Source organism: Eutrigla gurnardus (assembly GCF_963514095.1).
Source record: "Eutrigla gurnardus genome assembly, chromosome: 3".
Classification (NCBI taxonomy): domain Eukaryota; kingdom Metazoa; phylum Chordata; class Actinopteri; order Perciformes; family Triglidae; genus Eutrigla; species Eutrigla gurnardus.
This window is the reverse complement of record NC_139917.1, coordinates 26,022,238-26,047,761: the sequence shown is the minus strand read 5'-3', so window position 1 is coordinate 26,047,761 and position 25,524 is coordinate 26,022,238. Positions and strand designations below refer to the sequence as shown.

General features: G+C 43.7%; 1 protein-coding gene across 3 annotated transcripts in view; it reads right to left on the bottom strand.

Moving 5' to 3' along the window:
* arhgap10 (Rho GTPase activating protein 10) overlaps window positions 1-24,852 on the bottom strand; it is a 46,675-nt gene extending 21,823 nt beyond the window's left edge. For 2 of the 3 annotated variants that reach the window (XM_084003143.1, XM_084003145.1), the window contains exons 1-14: window positions 24,282-24,851; window positions 9,199-9,294; window positions 8,891-8,952; window positions 7,646-7,717; window positions 7,432-7,533; window positions 6,381-6,491; window positions 6,113-6,217; window positions 5,363-5,492; window positions 4,859-4,965; window positions 4,600-4,694; window positions 3,821-3,902; window positions 3,584-3,626; window positions 3,391-3,459; window positions 2,952-3,026 (exon numbers count right to left, since the gene is read on the bottom strand). In XM_084003143.1, coding sequence (XP_083859269.1) covers window positions 2,952-3,026; window positions 3,391-3,459; window positions 3,584-3,626; window positions 3,821-3,902; window positions 4,600-4,694; window positions 4,859-4,965; window positions 5,363-5,492; window positions 6,113-6,217; window positions 6,381-6,491; window positions 7,432-7,533; window positions 7,646-7,717; window positions 8,891-8,952; window positions 9,199-9,294; window positions 24,282-24,435 — 1,303 coding nt within the window. In that variant the 5' untranslated portion in view covers window positions 24,436-24,851. Of the gene's footprint in view, window positions 1-2,951; window positions 3,027-3,390; window positions 3,460-3,583; window positions 3,627-3,820; window positions 3,903-4,599; window positions 4,695-4,858; window positions 4,966-5,362; window positions 5,493-6,112; window positions 6,218-6,380; window positions 6,492-7,431; window positions 7,534-7,645; window positions 7,718-8,890; window positions 8,953-9,198; window positions 9,295-24,281 lie in introns of all 3 variants that reach the window. The other variant, XM_084003144.1, reaches the window with a different exon arrangement.
* Between the last annotated feature and the right edge of the window lie 672 nt (window positions 24,853-25,524).

Below are 25,524 nucleotides of genomic sequence, written 5' to 3'. Positions count from 1 at the left end.
TCCATACTCATTACAAGTTTAATTAATCCCTCACTACTTCAGTGGCTCCACCGGGACTCCAGGGCTGTGTTGTGCTGAAGATTCAGGTGGCACATTATCATGACAGTCACCGCCCTAAGTATCCTCCGATGAATTACAGAGGATGTGGAGCTGTAACGTGTCAGCGAGTCAGTAACATGTACTAGAAGAGGGCTCGGGTCAACACGCGGACTTCAGCTTTGTGGGTGGTAGGTGGTCTGTGTGTTACGTGGATTTCTTCAGGGTATTTCATCTAAGCACTGCAGCCAGGAGGTGGTGTTTCTCTGCCTCCTTTGTCTGCAAAATGTGTCCAATATCAACTTCTGAGAGCAAATGTTTTTGAAGAGTCTTTGTAGCCAAAGCTGTGCCTCTGCAAGTGTGTGTTGAGATTAATGGGGACTGCACAGGCTCTGTAGTCTTCCTCTAGCGCAGACGGGCTTGGACTCGGTCAGGTCAAGGACACAAAGAAAAAAAAATGATTGGCACTGGCACCTGAAGTAGCATTGATTGTGAAATTGCTGACCACAAAGCAGCAGCAAGTTCACAGACATAATTCTTTGTTATGTTACATTAGCTATCTGCGTTAAGGCTGTGGGGACATAACTGTGCTGTGTGGTGACTGTAGCATAGCAGCCACAGGCAGAACTGCAGCTCCCATGACACCCTTAGATGTAGAACTACTTTCCTGCGTAATGGATTTGTGTGGCAAAGGTCTGTTACATTAGAAGAATGTCCTGGACAATCACACATTTCCAAAAAAACAAAAAGGGCGAGGCGAATTGACAAACTGGCCCCGTCAGTGTGAAAGTTCCCAGATAACCTTAAAACTGAATATCATGCATTGAGGAAACCTGCAGTATCATCAATGAAAGTCATACATGGATAACACTTAAACAAGGAGAAGATGCAGAGTGGATGCCAACTTTTAAAACGAAGAGAGCTTAGGCTAATGTGTCTGCTTTCCCAGCCTAGCAGTGCTTTCCAAAATGTTGGCATTTTGATCTCTCACGAAAAAAAGCAAATCCTACTTGCACTGATTGCTTCCTCTATGTTTTGACCACTTCCACTCTTATTTTTCTTTCCTATCGTTTAAATCATTTCCTGACCCATTAAGGTGCGTTTCTAATGACTGATAAGGGCCCCTTTGTCTGGCCATGACTTCAACTTTCTGACTTTCACCCCCACGTGACGCTGTGATTGGCCAGCAGTACGGAGGGAACAAAGGAGCCAGAGTTTGAACTTTCTCTTTATCTCTCTTGCTCTTTCTTCATGCAACCGTTTCTGTCACTTTGCATGTGGACAACTGAGTGTAACACAACTATTTAAAGGTATGCCAGCCTTGTTATCTGCCCAGATAATTGTTTTTGTTGCTGTTGTTTGCATTCTCCCTAAAAAATGCACTACAGGAATACCACTGTTTTTGTTTGTTTTTCTTGTGTAGCAAATAGGCTACAATTAAATTTCGTTGACAAGAATTTATCCTTGAGTCCTTGATAGTGCGAAGTGTATAATTGAAGTGACTTGAGTTGTTTTTAATAGTTTGTTGAAGTACCAAACATCTTAAGCATCTAGCTAGCTCTCTGGAACCATTAAAGGTCATTTCCACCTTAAAAATGTCTAATGTTTTGAGCAGATCTTTAGAAATTGCTCAGATTTGCTTCACTCTGCAATTATATCTATAGAAGTAAGAAGTCTAGCTCAGCATCTGTGATAGCCATATCCCGAACAACACCACACACCAAATACTGTACAGGGGAGAGGTCAGAGACGGAGTCGGCTCACTTTTACAGTCTTCTTCCGGTTATATTTTTTGCCTGATATTCAATAGGTGCCGCTGTCTTTGATTGTACTGTAATATGATGGGAGACGCGTTTTTCCATCACTCTGTCCTCTCTGATTGGATGCTGGCCATGTTGGTGGGTGAGAGATGAAAAGGAGGAGGAGTGGGAGGATCCAAAGTCTTTCTTAAGGGTTTAAAGCTCCACTTCACCCACTCACTGTGAACTGTTGTATGCATGAAATGTTGTGAATGTGTTGGTTTGTGTAGAAGTAATACTACCTCTTTCATTCCAGGGATAAAATATCAGTCAAGTTCTAGGCAGCTTAATGAAAATGTCCTATTTTTTATGGTTAATCACAGAAACAATGCAAGTTTTCCCTCGTTCACAATAATACGTGGAATGTCAAGCCCACAGACGAACGCTTCGTTCACTAGACTCAGGTTCTCAAGAAACTTCTAAGAATGATGCAGCAGAGTGTTAATGGAGTCCACAGCATGAGTTGGCAGGATGGGAGGCTGGAAGGTTTTGGAGAGGAAGTCGAGACAGGCTGACGGCTGCCTGAGTTTGTTGTCATTCCGAACACAGATCTGAAAGTGAGCTGGTGTCTGCTGGAGACAGCAGGAAACCGGAGAGCAGACGGGGAGCGATGTAAAGGACAGAGGACAAGCTCTATAGAGAAGAAGTTTAGTGAAAGGGATTTAAGACAAGCGAGAGGCAAAAAACGGAAAAGAAGAAAGGCGACTGACAGACGAAGTGTGCCAGTGAGCGCCGTTTCAGTGGTGTGTTAATGAAGCAAAAGACAGACAAAAAAAAAATTGCAAGGATGTGAATGTGATGGAGCCTGTCTGCTTGTCTGGGAGATATAACACTGAAATGAAGTGAGGCAAAGATACACCCCGGCACTTGTTGCACTTCAGAGAAACATGGTGCCGATAGGCTGAGTCATGGGCTGATTGTCAGTCACTATCTTTTTAATATCGTCCCGACAGACACATCCATTGCGTCAGCACATTCAACTAACTGGGGGGGGGAACCTAATATCACAGAGATAGTGCAGTTGCATATAAATTAAAATTTTAACTTCATTCGGCTCTTACCAGTGACAAAATATATTTCAAGAGCAGAAGGATAAAAGAATAGACTTTAACTCACCAATCATTAACGAGAGGAGCTTCTGGACCTTGGAGCTCACCCCAACAACTCTGTACAGGCCTTGGTCATTAATACCTGATGGGTAATAACAATCATGAAATTTGCATGGCATGGATAGCACTGTTCTTCATAGAGTACAGTACTTAACAGGGAAAAGACCAGACAAAGCAAACGATAAATAAAAAGGCAAACAAACAAACCAGAATAAGAAATGTTGAGAAGGACTAGACCAATAAAATGCATTAGTATTATCTGCAGTACATGCTGCCTGCAGTACCTGCCAGACAGCATTTTGTTTCAATGTTGGAGCAAGTCTGCCCCCTTGTGTACAGATGAAAACACTGCACCCATGTTACCCATTATGATCTATCAATTCTTATGTTAAACAAATCACCTTCTCTCAACTGGGCTTCTGTATATTTACATATCTGAAGCTCACCTCTGTTCTCGATGGCGCTGATGGAGTTCTTCATAAAACTCAAACCGACATCATCCAACTGGGCATCAACTGCCAAGCGAAAGAAGAAGAAAAAACAACTTTAAATATGGTGAAGCATTACCCTCATGAAATGTAATGATTGATTGATTAATGATTTTACAGATAAAAAGTCTGGTACAGCTAGATCACTTACTTCCTCGTTCTTTAGAATAAGACCTTCCAAGATAGTGGCTAATCTGTTAGAGTAAAAAGTAAAAAATAAAGCTCAAAGTTCACTGATCAAGAATAGTTGAACCTTGTGATATAAAGCAACGGTGCTGGTGTATGGAAGCATATCACACTATAAGATGGTGGTTAAACAGAATACAGCGGTGCTACATGACTCAAGTGTGAGCGGTTGATGATGACATAGTGCAGGCGGCTGACTCACAGGGTCCTTCCCACCCATGGCCTGCATCCAGAACTTGTGGTCATCCTCTGACAGAGCCTGTACTGTAAACACCGTGCCTGGCCTGAGAGAGAGGAATACCACATCAGCACTAGGGAAAGCCTTAGAGGTACAGTTCAGTACGGCATTAGGGGATGTCAGTGTCAATACAAAACATGCTTCGCAATCTTTGAAACAAAAAAAAAAAACACCCTCTGCTAAGGGCACCTGCACCTTGGATTTGCAGTAACTACAAACATGAGACCTATTAGTCATCCCAGCTGGTTTATCAGCCCTAAACCACATAGATAGATATCAACTTACTCACCCCAATCGGGTGGATGTGTGGACTCATATTTCCTAACTAAACTGGGGTATTGCTCTTCTATTAATACTAGAGAAGGAGGGCAGGGCAGAGTTAAGTTGAGTGACAAAATGAGATATCTATTACTACAGGGCACAGCGGGGTGTGACAAATCCTCTCAGCTAAGTGTGTGAGGGCAGCCCTCCAAACACGAATCCCGCTGTCCTGTCCTCTACAACCCAAAACACACAGAGCAGCATGTTAAACCGCAATCAGTAAGTGTCTGGAGCTAAGATCTGCAGCAAAGCTGTTAACCTGGAATATCACAGGCAGATAATCTATGGGCTCTGTGGAGAATGTTTATATAAGAGTTGTCCTGGAGCAATTTGAAAAATAACTGAACGTGAAATGAAATCTGCAACCGTGTGCGTGAAATCATTACAATGTGATTGAGATACAGTGTTGGGTGAAGTTGTACCGATCCGTTATGTCGAGTTCTAAGCAGAACCTTCTGTCCAACATGTCTGTCGTTTTGCGGAGGCAGGATTTGAGCGTGACGGAATCTGTCTCACCCTGAAAATAAAAAAAAAAAATTACGCTTTTATTGTACAAACCAAGTAATAATAAAATCAAACATAGTTCTGAAAAGTAAAAGATTGCATCGAGAATGTGGTTGAGATGTCATAATAATGGCGTGGCATCGATGACCCGCTGCTCTGTGTTCCAGGATTACTCACAATCTTTCCACCAGATCTGTGGTCAAAGGTCACCATGTGCAGGATCTTCTGCTCTTTCACGAATGTGCTGTAGCGTTTGACCCAACTTGAGCCAAAGGGAGGTGGCCCTGGAGAAACAAGGGTGTGACGCAGATATTCAACACTATTCGCATTGTAATAATCAGTGTTGCTTATCTCGGCACTGGAAGACATCTGCATATAAAATGTGGGTCAGGAAGTGTAGCCACATCAACAAAGAACAATTCAATTAGTCTGTATTTCGACAACCTTTTGCAGGTGCATCACTGCCGCTGCTGCTCACAAATTCATTTGAACCTCTATGTTTTGTTCATAATAGGGATGGAAGAGTTGAATGGAGATGATAGAGATTAAACATTCCTGCAACCCTTGAGACAATGTCACCTACGTTCTTCAGGTACAGAAAGGAGTCGAAAGAAAGCGGTTAAAAAAGGTTGTAATATGACACCCATTAAAAAACACATTTGAACTACATAGAGGTCTTACGTTTTTCCTGTATATAGAGGTAGCCTTCATAACTGATAGGGCTGGTCTGTCTGTATTCTTGAGGAGCCTCCCTGATCTTCTTCATCAGGTCGTGCACTTCTGACCGCGTGCCCTCAAATCGACTCCTTGTCTGGGAGGGGGGAGAGGAATCAAACAGGATCCAGGAAGTCACTTCTTGATAATCAGTGATTAGGAAGAAAGACCTTCCTAATAGGCACACAAAATGTATGAGCTTCCCTCGGAAACAGCTTTATCTCCATGAAATCAGTGAATGGATGGCAGTAATCCAAAACAGAGAATGAAACCGAGCTAAAACCGTGATGGCACTGCAGGATAACCAAGCAGTTGGCTGAAGAAGTAAAACGTGAAGCAGAGGGAGATATTTTTCTCACAGGTTGGTCGCAAAATCATAACAAAAAGGCAAGTAATTATTGGATAGGTAGCCACAGAGGCCGACCCATGATGCTCTGTTTTAGCTTCAGTTGCTGTGTAAAGTAGGCAATGATTTTCAAAGAGAAGAGAACTTCATAAATCGACAGTATATCAAGGTTTTGTTTCATGGGCCTTTCTGCCCTTCAGATGTCAGCTTTTTTTTTTGTTTTTTTTTGTTGTTACTTCATTCAGCCACCCATTACGTTCATTATGTTTTCTATTCGTGAGCAGAACAAGAACATTCAAATTGCAAACAAGAAAATGTTGCCATGGTTAGAACATAATAGAATAAAATCATGAAACATGAATATTTCTTACATTCTGAATATTGATCTGCAGTGCTCTTTTATAATGGTCAAAGTCGTTGGCGAGCTCAAAGCCCTGGTGATAAAAGGTGAAGACCGTCTGAAAGAAGGCCAGCATCTAAAAATACAACAGGAAAAAACAGATTAGAGCTGGTTATCTAAAGAGACTGCAAGTGAAAGAGAAACTCATAAATCGGTAAACCCCATGAGACACATCTTATATTGGCCTTTATTAAAAGTGAAAGAAAGTCCACAGTCAGTCGCTAAGGTGAGTGACTCACCGGCTCCACACACTCAAACTTCTTTCTCTCTTGGATCTCCTGCAGTTTGCACACATAGTCCAGTGACTCCTCCTGAAAGTGCTGCCTCATGGTTTCCACCTGGACGTCTGCCTGCGAAGGTGGAGAACACAGACACACCACGATGATTATAGAGACAGACGGATGCGTCGAAACAAAGAAAAAAAAGCTTTCACTTTGGCGTCCAAGAACTACAGTTCAAGTAACACCCAAGCTGCATATATGAGAGTGTACAAAGTCTGCAATGCAACACATCTAAGGCATCTGTAGGTGTAATATGTGATATACGTTCTTACTATAATAACTTTACTGGCGGATACAATTTCCTTCTAAATATCAACTACTGACAACTTTTCATTCACTTTGCAATGATTAAGATCAACATTTGCATACTGCTGCTTTTCATCATATACTGTTCTTTTTGTTGCCTTAATAAGAGGAACCAATGAAGTTCATGACTCTTGTGGCTGCGAAGGAATCACTGAGTCCATTCATTCGAGTCTGAAAGAAATCAGTGTTGGTACCACAAGGGTCACAGAGAACAGAACAGACATAATGTCAACAATTTCAAGTGTCCTCTCTGGTTGGTGTATACAACATATGAGTAAGCCTTAAATGGCCACATGGCAAACAAATGAAAGTGAAACATTGTTCAGTGAGAGGTTGCTAAATTCCCCACAATATAAAATACCCCTGCCAGGTACTGTACAATGGATTCTCCCCAAAATTCAGCAGACAGGTTTGACTTTGATAGTTTATTTTGATAGTACAGCCCAAATGAGCACACATTTCCTTCCCAAACAAAGCCAGGAAAACTGTTACTGCAACACAGTGGAAACTTGCATGGTCCAACAGGCTTTGCAGCAAGGCTCTTCCCCCCCTCCCCCTCCCCCTCATGGCACCAAAGGCAAAAACCAAAACAGGGATTCTCAAGCTACACAAAATAACCATTCCCATCCGTTTCGCTGTCATCATAAACTGCTATAATCTGCATGTTGCAATTCTGTCGGAGAGTTCGGAGAAGGATAAATACCTCTTGTAGCTGTGGCTCTTTCTTCTTTGCTGACATGTTCAGAAGCTTTTCCAGAGAGCTGTAGTACTTCTCCGTTTCTTTCTCATACTTCTTTCTTTCCGCCTTGAGAAGGTACAGTGGAAGGAGTAGAGGTTCATAAAGGAGAGCAGGATACACAAACAGATCAACTGAGAAATACAGCATATGCTGGGATTGAGAAGCCATCATACGTTACCCTTACTGTACCAAGATGGTCTTTCCTGAACTTCTCCAGGGGTTTCATTAAGGTTTCTGTGATGTTTCTCATCTAGACACAAAGCATTAAAAAAACCTTCATTATGGTTTAACTTACTGACAAACCCAATATGTCATGACACAGCAACAATTTCCAGTTGAGTGTTTGCTGACTCAAGTGATGAGAGGCTATTAGTGATAAATTACACAACTGCAAAGTATAATTCTAAAAATGTCTTTGTCTCCCGATTATGAAGTCATAAAGTCGGCGTCTTTGCCGTCCCTCCTCCAGTGCTTCTGCTGCAGGACATGTCTGTGCCTGCATGACCATCCTACTTTTCCTTCCTGTGTACCGTGATGTCATCCCACTCTGCTGAGCAGTGTTTACCATTACAATCTGAGCCAGGCTCTAAAACAGTCATCTCAGCTCAGTCAGCTGATGATGATGATGATGGGCCCACTCCCTAACCTCAGACACTGCAGACAGACAGATATTACAACAGAATGGCTGTTCATAGAAAGTCGAAAACACTTAATTGTGTCCAAAGAAGAGGAATACATTTATTTTGAAAGTATTTTTCCAAACAACTGCCTTACAATGAACTTTCAAATGAGGAGCTTTGTCTAGTATATATCCATTTCATAACCTTGACAGCTTTCACAAATAAATCACTTTTAACGCTTCAGGGTAGCAGTTTATAACCCTTTGTCGCCATGAAAATGATGCATCCTTTAAGAATGTTGTAACTTCTTCCATATGGGGACTTTAACGACGCTGCCTGGTGCAGAAGCTAGTGTCGTAATGTATTGTCGTAGACCATGTTGTAGTAGCTTATGTGAATCCGTCCTGGTATTTAAAGCTTGGCTGTAATATAATGTATGCCTTCCCCTCTGCAGCCACTCCCAAGCACAAGTGCTGTAACAGTGACCCTTAGACATGCACAAGGGGAGAAACTGTGTGAACACTATCAATACTTAGCGGAATAGGTTTGCCGTGCCTGCTCTATGCTGTGGTTGTGCTGTATGTTGGAGAAAATTATATTACCAGTGCCTGTCTGGATCTCTGACGGATGACAGAGTCAGACATTAATAGATGCAAGTACCAAATATGGGCAGCAATAGGTGTAGGCTGGATGGATATGCACGCAGACACATAATACACCACAGACAGACAGACAGACAGACAGACAGAAAATCACAGGTATTTCCCCTGACGTTCAAGCAGGTTCTGACTAGTTGTTCTCACCATCAGCTCCCTTTGGTCTTCAAGGTTTTTGAGGAATGAGGAAAACTCTTGTAAAGATTCATCTGAAAAAAAAACAAAAAAAGAATTCAACAGTAATAAATACAATCATTCTGCTTCACTCTCTCACACACAAGCATCTTAAAATACATTATGATTAACAGCTGTTGCCACCACAGGTGCACATTAAAACAGAGCTGCTCTTAATTTGCTGGTGGAGAAAGAACTGCACATTTACAGTGCAAGTCTGCATGGTGGTGGTAACAAAACGAGTGGTTAGTTTTCCGTCACGCGAGGAGACCCACACTTACCGATGCATTTCTCATCATCGGTCTTCGCATCGCCGACGTATTCAAACTGAAACTCTCCCAGGCTCTGGGCAAACTTTCTTTGCGCCATCCCAAGCTCTGAAAGAAAATGGCAAATTGAACAATTGTTACAAGCAGTGCATTTATTATTATTATTTAAAGGGGGGCAGAATGCTTGACATGGTCATTCAGAACGATAAGTTTGACTGTCCCGAGGAAGAGTTTGTGAAACCATAACACAATGCCAGCAGTCACGAAGAGTGGGTCTGATACATCACAGAGTTAACCACTTTGCAAACATCCGGTTGATCTATGGTCTGCTACATCCTGTTACACATCAAACCTTAGTGTACCAGCAGGGCAGGTACCGCAGGTTAGCACATACAAACAGAGCCGGCTATATTTAATCATCCGTGGGCCGGTCATAGCTTACACAAATAAGGAGAAAAGAAAAAGTGTGGTACTAGCAATCGTAGCCCAAATGCTGAATAGCCCCAGAAACACGCTGACAGTAGACACTACAGTTGTTCATTCTCAGCAAAACATCAGGTCTGTTTTTAAGGATATATTATAATATAATTAAATGTAATGTTAAGTCTTAATTCTTAGAAATTATTCAGATAAAAGTAACAATAACATGAGCAACAAAACTGATATGTTTGGGCTTAAGTCTATCCTTATTTGGTTAATACCAGATATTGCTTCCTATTACCAGTGCGATATGTAATTTACAGTGTGTAAATATACATACAGTATGTAGCAATCGCAGTGCAAAGTTATAATCAGTAAACCAGTGTAGTGCCCAGCCCTAATACCCATAAACACCATCAATATCTCCAATATAACAAATACGTCTCTGAGGAAAAGCCAAACTGTTACAAGTAGTCGTGAGACTGATTTCAAAAGAAAATACGCCTCAACAAAAAGGATAGGAAGTCAATTAAGATCCATTTAATCCTGTTGATGCCAACATCATTCATAAATGACAAACTATAAGGTTTAAAAAGGCCAAGCCTGACCTCAGGTGACCTCTAAGATGGGTGACTACTCTCTGCAAACTTACTCATAGCTTACGCATAAATGCTCCCTAGTTCTGCATTAAAACTATTTCAGATTTTGAGGTGGATATACAGTCTATTCAAGTCCACCCTCCATTACACACATTGCACACCAGCATACACAGCAAACCAAATCTATTTCCAAACAGTGAAGAGATTCCCCGAGGTGGGAGCGCTGACCCATGGCAGTCCCCGGGGGAAGCATGACAGAATGCAGCGAGGGTATTTTAAGACCGGAGCTGTGAGCAGTACACCGAGGAGCAGTGTCATTAGATTTGGCAGATAGCTGCGACTCCATAGGGAACAATCAACTGAGCTCCACCATTGGATAGAGCTCTGACTCTGCTGAGCATCTGTTACTGCTGCGAAAACACCCAACAGATAGCTGGAACGTGGAGGATCCAGCTAATGATTCAATTCTATAACCGAGAAAATATTAGAAATTGTTTTTAAGTCTAAACTTGAATCACTGCCTCACGGTTGTTTGCCTCTGCCAACTAGTCAAATTGCAGTTTGCATCCATGTCAACACGTCCAATTAGACATTTGTGTGAAATTGTCAAAATTAGACTCGTCCAGTCTCTGAAGAAAACACCCTGGATACTCAGGATATTCAAATTTACTAGACATTTAAATATGGTTTACATTTGTTTTTGTGTAGTTAAAAAATAAAATGTCACAATAATACCAATAATAATACTAATATTGATATAGTAATAATAATAATATAGATAACAGCATTTTTTCAGTTTTTGTTAATTCAATTGAGCTGTTTGCCACATCACATTTCTATCCATGTCTATCCTGCTGATTACACACTCTCTGAGGAGTGTGTGTGTGTGTGTGTGTGTGTGTGTGTGTGTACACATGCTATGGATTAAATCTACGGTCAGGCCCAAAGCCTAAACATGTGAGAGGTGTTGGACAAGGTCTGCTTGAGCTTGGCACAAAGGGCAAAGCTTCTGCCTCGATAATTTATTTCAAACAGTTGGAAATCCTCTGCTGGTCGCTCTTCAGTTCAATCTCAAATCTCCAATCTCAAAAGCACACAGGGGAATATGGGCAAACAGAAACCTGTGGCTGATTCCTTTGGCCAATTTGTTTGAATCAACAATCTACAGGAAGCTGAAGGATGCGAAGCAAAGTATTTACAATTGTTGTTCTTTGAGTAGGTCTAAATATATCACTGGGAGGAAATGGTCTTTTTTAGCTGGTGGGTGACAGAATTGTTGTTAAAAAAAATAAAGAGGCAAAAGAAGAGCTTACAAAGGCAAGCTCACTAAAATTAGATATCGGATAGAGCTTTTGCACAGGAGTCTAGCAAATATACAGTAAGCAAAACAAACGTGTTCATAACCTGTTTATGGCTCCTAAGTGCTCATTTCTTGGCTCATGAACTTCAGGAAGGCATTGCACAGACCTAAGTTTGGATCATTAATCAAGACCGGAGAACGCCTGCATGGGTCCTTGTTTCAGATACCAGAGAGATGGTAAACAAAAAGCAGGACACTGCACAAGCAGCATTAAGAGAAACAATAGCAGGGATATCTTTAACAGTATTTTGGTGAGATCAGAGGAGGGAGGAGTATTATGAGATGCCTTATTATTGTCAGCTTATAAATCAGATCTGACAGAAGAATGAATTAGACAACAGTTTAACGTATAAAAGTTTTATTATAAACGTGTGTCAGTTCATTTTGGAAGTCATATAACTCATACACGACCAGTACATAATGTACACATGTTTTTGGCCAACACGTTTCTGTCAAGAGAGGTGACTTCTAACTGGTGTAAACATGTGGGAGTATTTAATGCGGGTTAAAGGCATTTTCAAAATAAAGGTATTGCAAATATAACCCTGTCAGGTTATTATTTTGAAAGCAAACACTTGCTATGCTGGACATAGGAATTTTCTTTGAAGTGACTAATTGTAAAATCTAGAAGGAATCCAAACCACACAGACAGCAAAAATCCAGAACAGGGTGTGCAAGTCTATAAAAGGTGATTCTGGTCACTCTGGTGAAGGCAATAGTCCTTAATTTGCAGCATGTGGAATGACTGGAGACAACACAAACAATTCTATATTGATGTGGTCTATCAAAAACTATAATTTTTCAGTGAGCAGGATGGAGACAAGGCATTTTTTTTTATTGGATACAGCATCTTCTGTCCTAAATTTAAATTGGCAGGATTTCTTGACCTAAGGCCTGCAGTGCCAAGTGTACCACGATGATCATATTTCACCACGGCTTGTGTTTTTATTGTCCACTTGTCAAACAAAATGCAAGATACAGTCCTTGAGTGGTGAGATTCTGGGTAACACTCACCACATCACTCATTTATGTTTTTTTGCTCAAGCTCAGCATGGAAAGCTCCTTATACCAAGCCACTAATAACATATTAAAACAAATATACCTTTAATCAAATCACATCCTCTATCAACCTGATTTTATAGCTCACACATTAGTTAGATTATCTAGCCAAACTAAAAACCTCTTCAGCCCTGCTAAGCTGACTGCGAGACACTTTTGATTATGGCATTCTGGGGCTGAGGTTGAGTGACATAATACTAGTACCAATTTATTTAAAGCTGCACTAATCAATTTTTAATTTCCAGTGGATCAAAAGGTCTATAGGTAATGTAAGAGGTGTCCCTTGTAGTGTCGACGCATAGAGAATTATCACCAGCTCACCTCAGCTTATGTATTATTATTATTATTATTATTATTTTGGTTTAACCGTCATCTGCATCGATTCCAGTTGCAGCAGGCAGCTATTGAACATATCGGAGGATGTAAACGCTACAAAGACGGATATTAAAGCTTAAAGGATGCTGTATCTTGGACTTTCATTTGTTGGGTGGCCGGAAACACGACTCTAAATGAAAACCAATGCTGCTCAATGTATAATTAGGCAACTGTTTGCTAACTATTGCTGTTTTCCATCACTATACCCCATCTGCGTAAGTTTGAAAATATAACATGTGGTTCAATTGCTGTAACTCAATCGTTTTTTGGGGGCCTTCTAATGATCCTCACATCCAGCCTTGAAACTAAGAGTGACCAGGATCCTGCAGTCTGCAGGTCTCTGTGTTTGAAGCGGTCTGCCAGAGGAATGTAAGGGTCTGTCATCTTTAAATCCCTTAGAGGTTGTATATTGTTTTGTTATGCTCATACTGTGTCTCTACTACTCATGTCTTTTATAGTGTTTGTATTTGCTAGCACTATTTCTTTTTTACTTTCAAACGTTTTCCACCTGCATGCCAGTCAAGAATGAAGCTTCAGCCACAGCACGTGTTCATGCAAAACAAAAAAAAAGTACATAATCTGTTATTGTTGTTAGTAAAAATAGTATTATTAGTATGCACACATAACCTAAGCCTCAATTCTCTATAAGCCCGATGGGTAATCTGCGACCCTTATGGACTGTTAGTCAACTGCCGAGCTCAAATGATTCCAAAACACGGTGCCATGTTGAGTGGAAAGTTCAGCTACTCCGCCAAATAGTAAAAACATGTTTTAACAACATTAGGCTGAACCTTGACACACCTTTACAAGGCCTCACTGCACTATATTGTGTCTGACGTAAAGCCGGGGCAGTCTCCAACGTCACCGTATCATAAAAGACAATGAAGGGCCATGGTATTATGAGAGTAAAAATCAATACTATTAAAGCATTGTTCAAGGTGAGATAAGAGTCCAGCGATTTTACTGTCCTACTCCAGAGCATAATAAATGCAGGAATGTAATAGGGTTGTTGAATGTTGCATTGCTATGTCATCTCATACTTTCAATTAAATGTGCCAGCCTATTTTTGTTTATTAATATCCACAGATATATCTAAAGCGAATGTGGGTCTTGTACGCGTTAGTATTGCACGTTATGAGAAGATTAAGGGTGTCTCAGCAAAGACAGCATCAAGGCTCAGGTCACTACGGACAATTAGTGTGTACTGCAAGAACAGTGATGTCAAGGGATAGATTTGCAGCTCTTTATTGGAGCCACATGTGCGCATGGTGCACAGACCTCACCCATCCACAATCCGATTACGTAGGCTGCATGCACGTTTCACTCACTGCAGGGTGGACAGTTAATACGAGAATATATGAGGCCAAGCTGTGTGGACTTCATTACGTAAAACATGAAGAATGAATGTTATCCGGTCACATGAAGATCCGGAGTTAATCGATGGCAGGCAACATTCAGAGAAGGCAGCCTTCGTGTCCCTGTGCAGTGTCAGTTCTAGTTAAAACAGCATAGATCAACTGGATACAATCAGCGGAGCAATAAACAAAAGTGTCAGATGAGAGGTCTGCATAACAGATCGAAACGATAGCTGCCGTCCCGAAGGAAAGAACCATCACAAGATAGAAATACCACACACACACACACACACACGCTGGGGCACACAAGTCCAAGGCAAAAGGCTTCTCCTGCTTTTTGCCTTTTAAAGCAAGGCATTTCAGAGCAAACCTGGGAACCGTCAAACTTGGCTAGTTTCTCTGCAGAAAGCCAGAGACCCCAGTCTACTGATTTTAGCGTGAGTCATACGGACCCCACCTTACCGGCCAGATTGTTCTGTAATAGGAAAAACACGAAAAATGCCTAACCCTGTGACATAAACACTTGTGCCCCTGTTCAGAGGAGGTGGGAAGAAAAACAAAGATGACACAATGGGGAGGTTACTGAATCATAGGAGCACCACAGACCAAAGCACAAGACCACTGTCAAAACAAGACAGCAAAAATCACACGTGTGGGACAAAATCATCTTAACTCCATCCATCCATCCATCCATCCATTTTCTTCCGCTTTATCCGGGACCGGGTCGCGGGGGCAGCTGCCTGAGCAGGGACGCCCAGACTTCCCTCTCCCCGGACACTTCCCCCAGCTCCTCCGGGAGGACCCCGAGGCGTTCCCAGGCCAGCCGGGTGACATAGTCACTCCAGCGTGTCCTGGGTCTTCCTCGGGGTCTCCTCCCGGTGGGACATGCCTGGAACACCTCCCGAGGGAGGCGTCCAGGGGGCATCCGATACAGATGCCCGAGCCACCTCAACTGGCTCCTCTCGATGTGGAGGAGCAGCGCCTCTACTCCGAGCTCCTCCCGTGTGACGGAGCTCCTCACCCTATCTCTAAGGGAGCGCCCCGCCACCCTGCGGAGGAAGCTCATTTCGGCCGCTTGTATCCGGGATCTTATTCTTTCGGTCATGACCCAAAGTTCATGACCATAGGTGAGGGTAGGAACGTAGATTGACCGGTAAATTGAGAGCTTCGCCTTTCGGCTCAGCTCTCTCTTTACCACGACGGACCGATACAACGACCGCATTACTGCAGCCGCTGCACCGATCCGCCTGTCAATCTCACGTTCCATCCTTCCCTCACTCGTGAACAAGACCCCAAGATACTTAAACTCCTCCACTTGAGGCAGGAACTCCCCCCCGACCTGGAGGGAGCAAGCCACCTTTTTCCGGTCGAGAACCATGGCCTCAGATTTGGAGGTGCTAATCCTCATCCCGGCTGCTTCACACTCGGCTGCAAACCGCCCCAGGGCATGCTGGAGGTCCTGGCTCGAAGGAGCCAACAGGACCACATCGTCTGCAAAAAGCAGGGATGAAATCCAGTGGCTCCCGAACCAGATCCCCTCCGGCCCACAGCTGCGCCTAGAAATCCTGTCCATAAAAATAATGAACAGGACCGGTGACAAAGGGCAGCCCTGCCGGAGTCCAACATGCACCTGAAACAGGTCTGACTTACTGCCGGCAATGCGAACCAAGCTCCTGCTCCGGTCATACAGGGACCGAACAGCCCTTAGCAGAGGGCCCCCGACCCCGTACTCCCGAAGTACCTCCCACAGAATGCCACGAGGAACACGGTCGAATGCCTTCTCCAAGTCCACAAAACACATGTGGACTGGTTGGGCAAACTCCCATGAACCCTCGAGCACCCTGCAGAGGGTATAGAGCTGGTCCAGTGTTCCACGGCCAGGACGAAAACCGCATTGTTCCTCCTGAATCTGAGGTTCGACTATCGGCCGAATTTTCCTCTCCAGTACCCTGGAATAGACTTTCCCGGGGAGGCTGAGAAGTGTGATCCCCCGATAGTTGGAACACACCCTCCGGTCCCCCTTTTTGAATAGAGGGACCACCACCCCGGTCTGCCAGTCCAGAGGCACTGTCCCCGACTGCCACGCGATGTTGCAGAGACGTGTCAGCCACGACAGCCCCACAGCATCCAGAGACTTGAGGTACTCAGGGCGGATCTCATCCACCCCCGGTGCCTTGCCACCGGGGAGCTTCTTAACTACCTCGGTGACTTCAGCCCGGGTAATGGGTGGATGAACCTCCGAGTCTCCAGCCTCTGCTTCCTCAATGGAAGACGTGTCAGTGGGGTTGAGGAGATCCTCGAAGTATTCCTTCCACCGCCCGACGATATCCCCAGTCGAAGTCAGCAGCTCCCCACCTCCACCGTAAACAGTGTTGGTGGAGGGCTGCTTCCCCTTCCTGAGGCGCCGGATGGTTTGCCAGAATTTCCTCGAGGCCGACCGATAGTCCTCCTCCATGGCCTCCCCGAACTCTTCCCAGACCCGAACCTTTGCTTCAGCGACTACCCGCGCTGCAGCACGCTTGGCCTGCCGGTACCCGTCAGCTGCCTCGGGAGTCCCCCGAGCCAACCAGGTTCGGTAGGACTCCTTCTTCAGCTTGACAGCATCCCTTACTTCCGGTGTCCACCACCGGGTTCGGGGATTGCCACCACGACAGGCACCGGAGACCTTACGGCCACAGCTTCGAACAGCAGCGTCCACAATGGAAGCAGAGAACAAGGTCCATTCGGACTCAATGTCCCCAGCCTCCCTCGGGATCTGGTCAAAGCTCTCCCGGAGGTGGGAGTTGAAGACCTCCCTGACAGGGGGTTCCACCAGATGTTCCCAGCAGACCCTCACAACACGTTTAGGTCTGCCAAGTCTGTCCAGCTTCCTCCCCTGCCAGCGGATCCAACTCACCACCAGGTGGTGATCAGTTGACAGCTCAGCCCCTCTCTTCACCCGAGTGTCCAAGACATACGGCCGGAGGTCAGATGACACAACCATAAAGTCGATCATTGACCTCCGGCCTAGGGTGTCCTGGTGCCACGTGCACTGATGGACACCCTTATGCTTGAACATGGTGTTCGTTATGGACAAACTGTGACTAGCACAGAAGTCCAATAACAGAACCCCACTCGGGTTCTGATCGGGGAGGCCGTTCCTCCCAATCACGCCCCTCCAGGTAACACTGTCATTGCCCACGTGAGCGTTGAAGTCCCCCAGTAAAACAATGGAGTCCCCGGTTGGAGCACTCTCAAGTACCCCTCCCAAGGACTCCAAGAAGGCCGGGTACTCTGCACTGCCGTTTGGCCCGTAGGCCGAAACAACAGTGAGAGACCTATCCCCGACCCGAAGGCGCAGGGAGACGACCCTCTCGTTCACTGGGGAAAACTCCAACACATGGCGGCTGAGCTGGGGGGCTATAAGCAAGCCCACACCAGCTCGGCGCCTTTCACCGCGGGCAACTCCAGAGTAGAAGAGAGTCCAGCCTCTCTCAAGGAGTTGGGTTCCAGAGCCCAGACTGTGCGTGGAGGTGAGCCCAACTACCTGTAGCCGGTAGCGCTCTACCTCCCGCACTAGCTCAGGCTCTTTCCCCCCCAGTGAGGTGACATTCCATGTCCCCATGGCTAGAGTCACCGTCCGGGGATTGGGTCGCCGGGGCACCCGCCCAGGACAGCCACCCAAATCCCACCGCACCGGCCCCTTATGGACCCTCCTGCGGGTGGTGGGCCTACAGGAGGGCGGGCCCACGTCGCTCCTTCGGGCTGCGCCCGGCCGGGTCCCGTGGGCACAGACCCGGCCACCAGACGCTCGCCTGCGAGCCCCAACCCCGGGCCTGGCTCCAGGGTGGGGCCCCGGTGACGCCAATCCGGGCGACGTACACTTCCTTTTATGTTTTTTCTTCATAAGGGGGTTTCTGAACCGCTCTTAGTCTGACCTGTCACCTAGGACCTGTTTGCCTTGGGAGACCCTACCAGGGGCATTAAGCCCCGGACAACATAGCTCCTAGGATCATTCAGGTACTCAAACCACTCCACCACGGTAAGGTGTCGGTTCAAGGAGGGGTAAGGTGTCGGTTCAAGGAGGGGTAAGGTGTCGGTTCAAGGAGGGCATCATCTTAACTCAAGAGGCCAAAACTTTTAGTTTTCCTTTTTAAAAGCTACTTAGTTTGATCAAAAGTGATCTTGGGACCAAACTGTACCACAACATGTACACAATGAGGCCATTTTACAACACTGCTACATGCAAAACAACAATTAATGTCAAATAAAACAATAATGTCATCTGAGTGGGGGAGGAAGTTGGAGAACCAGGAGATAACCTAAGCTAACACAGGTTCGACCCCGGATTCCTCTTGCTGCTGTGCTAACCACTGCACCACCTTGACGCCTACACGCTAACAAGATATTACATGCAAAAAAATAAAGAGACATTGGGGCACTCGTTAAAATCTGCAGGTTTATTGGACACACGTAAGTATGGCCCATAATATGGTCAGCTCTTTTGACAATTCTCCCCTTAAAAATCATACAAAGTACATTAAACAACTGGTTAAAATACACCAAATCTTATTTCCACATAATTAAGGGTTCAAAAACGTTTAATTCTTGGCATATCTGTAGGAAACTGCTTTTTCAATCCCAAAAGCACAAAAATCATAAGCAATAAAGTATTAAGTAAGTCTCTTGGCAAGCCCCAAAAACTGGCTTGGTTGTTTATTTTTACTGCGAATCCTCCTGAGGTGAATTTACCTTTTCTACCTCGGGCTGCTTGGACTTTAAATGCTACATATAAAATTTGATACGTGTCAGCCTTTTTGCAATGTTTCCTCACATCACTTGCAACATGTCGTAATGCAATAGTCATTTCAACATTACAAGCCTGGGATAATTGACATTAACTTCCTGAACCTTTTCTTCTACTTACTGTATCTTAAAGCAAGAATCTCAACTTTGCATGTTCTGGCTGCTGCAGAAAAGGTGTTTCCCCACCAAAACAAACCAGAAAAGGTATGCGTGTGTCAAAGTTCAGGTACTGAAGATGTCCACGGTGTATTCATTGGCGCCAGTTGCAGCGATGCTTGTTATGATTTCTGCACTCATGAGATGTGCCACTTAGGTCAGAGCTTGCAGGGTCCAGGCCCTCAAACAGCGGCCAGTGTTTATATATCGAGCCTTTTCCACTGTCCTTCCTGTTCCACTCTCCCATCTTTTCCAGTCCAAATCCCTGCTCCACACTCGCCTCCCACCTTTGCCCTCAACAGAGCCTACCCACCCATCCCCTCCCACAATATCCCTCTCCCCCCCCAGCTCCCTGCCCGCAAAGCATGCATTACTTCATTCATCGCTTCCTGACTCTCAAAACAAGGCTGTAGGGTGAGGCTGCACTGAGCAGTATCCTGTCAATAACGACCACTTGGCTAATGAAAGATATATCTGCATCTGGGTCTCCCATTGGCACATATCCCCAAAAAAGTCACGGTAGATCACGCAATCAAATATGATTCAAATAGGTCTCCACACTTTGCCTGTACACACAAAAAAGGAGCCCAAAAAGCATAGCTGTGCCACCAAGCGTCATTTTTATAGTAGGTCTAGTTCTCTCTGGAGTGAGGGATGAAAAAAAGCGCTCCTCCCACATGACTTCACGTCTTGTTCTAATGCGATTTTAATGAAAGATTGTGATGTGGCTCTTTGGCAGAATCAGTAATGTGATTACAGAGAGAGCAGCAGTAAGCCAAAGCACACCACGGCAGGCTACTCTTAAACCTGTCTGCCAATGAGAAAAAAAAAAGACCTTCACATGGCTGGGTTTGTGGAACTGAAAGTGAAGGGGGGAAAAAAAATTACAAACCATTTTTGCTTTATGGGGCCAATTGGTCCATTCACCAGAGGAAGTCCAGCTGCGAAAATGACTTGAACTGACCCCACTGCAACTCCAACTTCACGTTTTTTCCGATGATTGCAGCAATAACATAACATGCAAGAAACGCGATGAAACTAACGAAAGAAGAAGACAGTCAGATATGGAGAGAGTTCATGTTTTCTTCCACAAACAATCCCTTAAATCTCTGTTCTGCTCAGGACAACAGCGAGAGGTGATTGAAAGGGTACAGACAGGACACAGTTCCTGCGTAGGAAACCCTCTGAAACAGAAGCACATCTGCACGTTGCTCCTCTAGTGGGCACTTCCATGTCATGGCTCTCCGGCCCGGGGGGCCCGCTATAAGGTTTCCTCCCAGAACCAAGGACTTTCCGTAGTGGAACATCCTCCCAGTCACTGAAAAGCTGAGCAGGGAACGGGATGTGGAGATCAACAACCGTCTTTGACAGTCCGAATCGTTCTGAGGTCAAACATAAAGTACAGCATTGTATCATATGGCTTTATAATCCACAGGATTTACTATGAGTTTGTAAACAATACTAAAGTCCACTTCCATTCCACCTCGGAGGGGCACTGTAAATAAAGGTTTAAAAATGATAATAACATTTGATCATCTTAGTTTCTTGTTGTTTAATGACCTTTAAAAGAAAAATTGCTAGTATGAAAATGTGTCTATCTAGCTAGCTAACATTAAAACCTTGTTTCATGGCTGGTTTGTGCATGACAGTCCCTCATTTGACACATTTCCATGCTACATTTCAGAAACAGTCAGAAACACGGGTAGCTATTCTGTCATGACGAGGCATCAGTTTACATAAACGCCATCACCGACGACGGACGGGTATCAGCATTTCAAAGGGTTGTCTCATTTCATAGGGGATCTCAACCACCGCCCCTTGTAACTCTGTGCCGAGGGGGAAGTCGATGTGTGAGCGGCAGAACGAAGAATTGGGATTGGCCCTGAATCTGTCAAAGTTTCAGAGTGCTAGATCAACCATTTACTCACAACACCGCAGAGTGTTAGATCTTATGGCATGACCGACGTATACAGAGAGGATTACACAGCTTAACCTCCCCGAATCAGCTCCGCACATCAAAAACAACTGTCTGAGCTTCAAAGCCGTGAACTACAAACAAGGCAGATTTGGAAGGAGAAGAATTACTGCGTCTCTATGTCGCAGTGTCTCTATGAGGACACGCGAACACAGACTCACTCATGAGACAAGACTATCAGAGTAATGTCCCAGTAATGAGAGCAAAGCAGGAGCTAAAAAATTAACAATAATGTCACTTTATAACCGATTTAAAACGAATGTGAACCATAAAATACTGCGAAAAAGTCTGAGAAAAGGTGACAGAATTTCACTTTGTGTGGTCTGATCCTCCTTTAAGAATTTGATTAGTTGTAGTAAATGTATGACTACAAAATTCAATCCCCATTATGCAATTCCACATTACATTAATCAGGCAGAACTTGTTAAATTGTGCTCTCAAGGTCTCAAGTGTCCCAACTATTATTATACAAATCATCTCTTCAAAATGTTTGTTTTTGTTTAAACACAAATAACCAAAAATATTGATCTAAATATCATATAAGACATAAGAACAGTAGCAAAAATGCAGAAAATCTTGGGCATTTTTTCAACATTAATCAATAGCTGAATTTGACAGTTAATGTTTCAGCTCTACGTGTCACATGACTGTTATCAGTCAAGCACATTCAGTTGATAGTAACTGCCAGTTTGGATGAATCGGCCTCGCCTTGAATTAAATATCGAGGTAGGAAAGACCTTTTTTAGAAATAGTAGTTTATTGTTTTTACTTCTGGACACATTAAAAACAGCCAGGTCATGTATTTTGCCGTGGCAGTTGGATAACATTTAAGTTGCTCTATTACTACTATGAGAGTAAACGCCTCAAGATTACAGTTATCAAAGAAGGTCAAAAACAGTCATTTGACAGAAGAAGGGACGAGGGAGGACAGGCCTCATTTTAAAGAAGAAAAAAAAGAGGATGAGAGCACTTCATTTACGTCCGTGCATAAGAACATGACCATCAGTTCCTTCCTGAAATTTGAACTGACGTTGCAGTCCTCCCGCTGGGAGTGGATGACCGGGGTTCTCCATTCCCCGTCACCGTCTCATAAACAAGAACGCAGACCTGATGGGGGTTAACACGCTTCATATTGATACTGTGTGATATAAGTCAAATGTCCGATGATCTTAAAATCAACATTATAGTTCAGCCACAGTCATATAAGGCATGAAATAGAAGACATGAAGCGTCCTCCTGAAACGGGATACTGTGTGTCAATTTACAACATAGCAGAGCCTCAATATCAACTCATCTGTGAGCAACAGTGAATACCAGAGTTCACCACAGTGCTCTGTGGAAGTTCAACTGGTAAAAAAGAAGACAGAGCAGGTATATGAAATATGAATATCAAGCATGAAGACGAGGTCAGGATACTCAATTACCGTTTCCTTGACGAGGCAATGGGAACATATGAACATTTCATGTCATCAAAATGTGCTTAAAAATCAAAATAGTGACTGGAAAACATACTGGAATTACTTTATGTTTAGTAAAGAAACAATTATATTAATTGCTTCACAGATAAGACACAAATCTGTGTGAAAATGTATTTTTGTACGCTGTAGTTTTTACTTCCGGCTTCGCTTGTCACGATATTTCCAATTATCCCAAAAATAGAAATTCACCACAATCAACTTATGGTTGTTGTTTTTTTGCAATAATTGAGGCAATGCCTGACACATGGTACGATGGCATGGCTCTGCCCTCCGGAGCGTGTATGAGATATGTGATAAAGTTGCAGTCTCTGGGGAATATTCAGGACGAGAGAAGGCCAGAGGAGAATGACAAGACTGATTCAAGCTAACAGGTACAGTACACCACAAGTATGCAAATAACAGCCGAGCACAACAGTATCCACCCAGGACAGGAGGACAGTGTGGCAGACGGAGACACAGCAGATGTGATCATGTGATTGTTCGAAATGTAAAAGCAAAACTGGATGTTTATATCTGGTTATCTTGGCACCTAAATTCCGTCAATGCTGCATTTGAATACCAGTGCAACTAAACATTGCATCTTCGTGACCTTTTGACCCTGAGTGTATACTTTCCACCCCATCAATGAAACACCTGCAAAACCAAACACAATGTTGTAAAGGGATAACACAGATCCCATTCTCACGATGTGATAGTAAATGACAATATGACATTTCCTAAGGCAGCGAAAGGGGTTTCTGGCACAACTTCACCTGCTTCCAAGGTGCAAGGAGAAGGAAAAAAAAAAAACTTTACTGTCAACTTTATCGTCAGGGCGACCCGTTTCGATCCATCGAAGGTCACACGCTGAACGCGCTCTATACCTGCTGGAGTTTTAACCTCTTCAATATTGAGATTGCTGATCAAGCTCTCAGGATCTTCAAGAATTCAGGCTGTGCCGGAGGCAAAATTTAAAGACATGGCAGGGTGACTAAGATACGCGATGAAGTAAGTCTGTCTGGAGGATTAAGAGTCACAATGCTGCTGGACAGCCTTTCTGTCAACACTACAGCATTGATGATACTACTGTATTGATGCACTTTTAAAAAAAAATTGGGTTTTGCAGTGAATCTTTCAGCGACTGGAGACGTTTCACAGCACTTTGATTGAACGCAACACTTCAACATTACATGAAAGAAGCTTTTATGTAATGACAGTGTGTTGAAGTTTGGCTCCCAGCACTGGGGGAACTTTCAAACAAGCCCCGCCCACAAGACTAGAGTTCAAATAGATAAGGATCTAATCATGTTAACCCCGTGTGTGTGTGTGTGTGTGTGTGTGTGTGTGTGTGTGTGTGCAACTAGAGCATAGGGTTATTAAAAGAGCTCAGGGCCTTTTGGTTCAGGCTTACACACGACTAACTGTCCTCATAAAACCGTGGAAAAGACCTTCAAACAGGTGAGATAGAGACAACTCCCCTGTCCCACGCCCCCCTCCCCTTCCAATTCATGACATCATCACCCCCACCCAACAGACTATTTCTTGCAAACTTACGCTTCGTCGCGTTGATGAGGTTCTTCCCATCTTTGTACAGCTCTTTGATAAATCTGTTGGTCTTGTCCAGCTCCGCTTCGTGTGCCTTTATCTTCTCCCTGAAGCTGGGGCTGTCCAGATAGCATTCACTGAATTCCAGCGGGTGTAGTCCCATGTCTGTGACAGATTGATAGCCTTCTCTTTTCAACGGCGGGAAAAAACTAGTCGAATTTGACGCTTACTTTGCTGGATTATTAAAACATAAATTACAGGAAAAAGTAGCCCGTTATAAACACATTACCGCTCTTTTCGCTAGCAGAGAGAACATAGCTACGTGAAGTAGCGGCAGCTAACGGTAATTAGCATGGTAACTTCTGACACACGCGCATGGGTGTTGTTCCCCCGGTTGTCAAAGAGCGAAAGGAGCCGTAAACAGGTAAAAAAAATGTTACGAGGATACGCTAACGGGCGACGTGGTCATCGGAAGTCGTTTCACGGGACTTGTCAGGAAAGTCACGGTCGCCGTATCCAAGTTTTCCTTCCTCCATCAAGCGTACTCCACCTACCAAAGTGACAGATTGAGAAACTCTGCTGACATCTGTGTGTGCGTGTAGCAAAACTTCTACCAAAGAGTGTGTAGCTTCTGCGAGATCGTTCACTCTTGGCTACTTCCGCCTTCGCTTCGCTGCCCAGCGAGCACTGATTAGGGTTATTTCAAGGGCGAGGTGGACCAAAACGAATTCCACATAAATATTACATGTAAAATATAATTTAAATGAAGGAAAATAAGCAGATGGATTGGTAGAAAAATGTTTTTTACTGTTTAAAAAAATAAAAGTACTTTGTATTATTGAATATTTTATAGTTGATCATTATGAATTATGCATTAATGTGTAAATAGCATGTTACTTTGTTGTATTATTGAATATTTTTTAGTTGATCATTATTAATGATGCATTAATGTGTATGTATCGTTTGACTGTTAGAACGTAGAAGTAATGATATGTTTCTTGTATGTAAAATCTTAATTTGTAAAGTAAACAAAATGATACATGTTGGAGAATGAAAAGTGCAATATTTCTTTCTAAGATGTAGTAAACATGGCATTCAAAAATACACTAGAGTACACCACTTCCTGAAATCTATGCTCAAGCTAAATTTGTGTTTCTCATATATTGTCACTTTGATAATATCTGAGTGTTAAACTGGTCTCTGGATGCTCAGGATAACTCTGGAAACACAAGGCAGGACATACATGGTAATT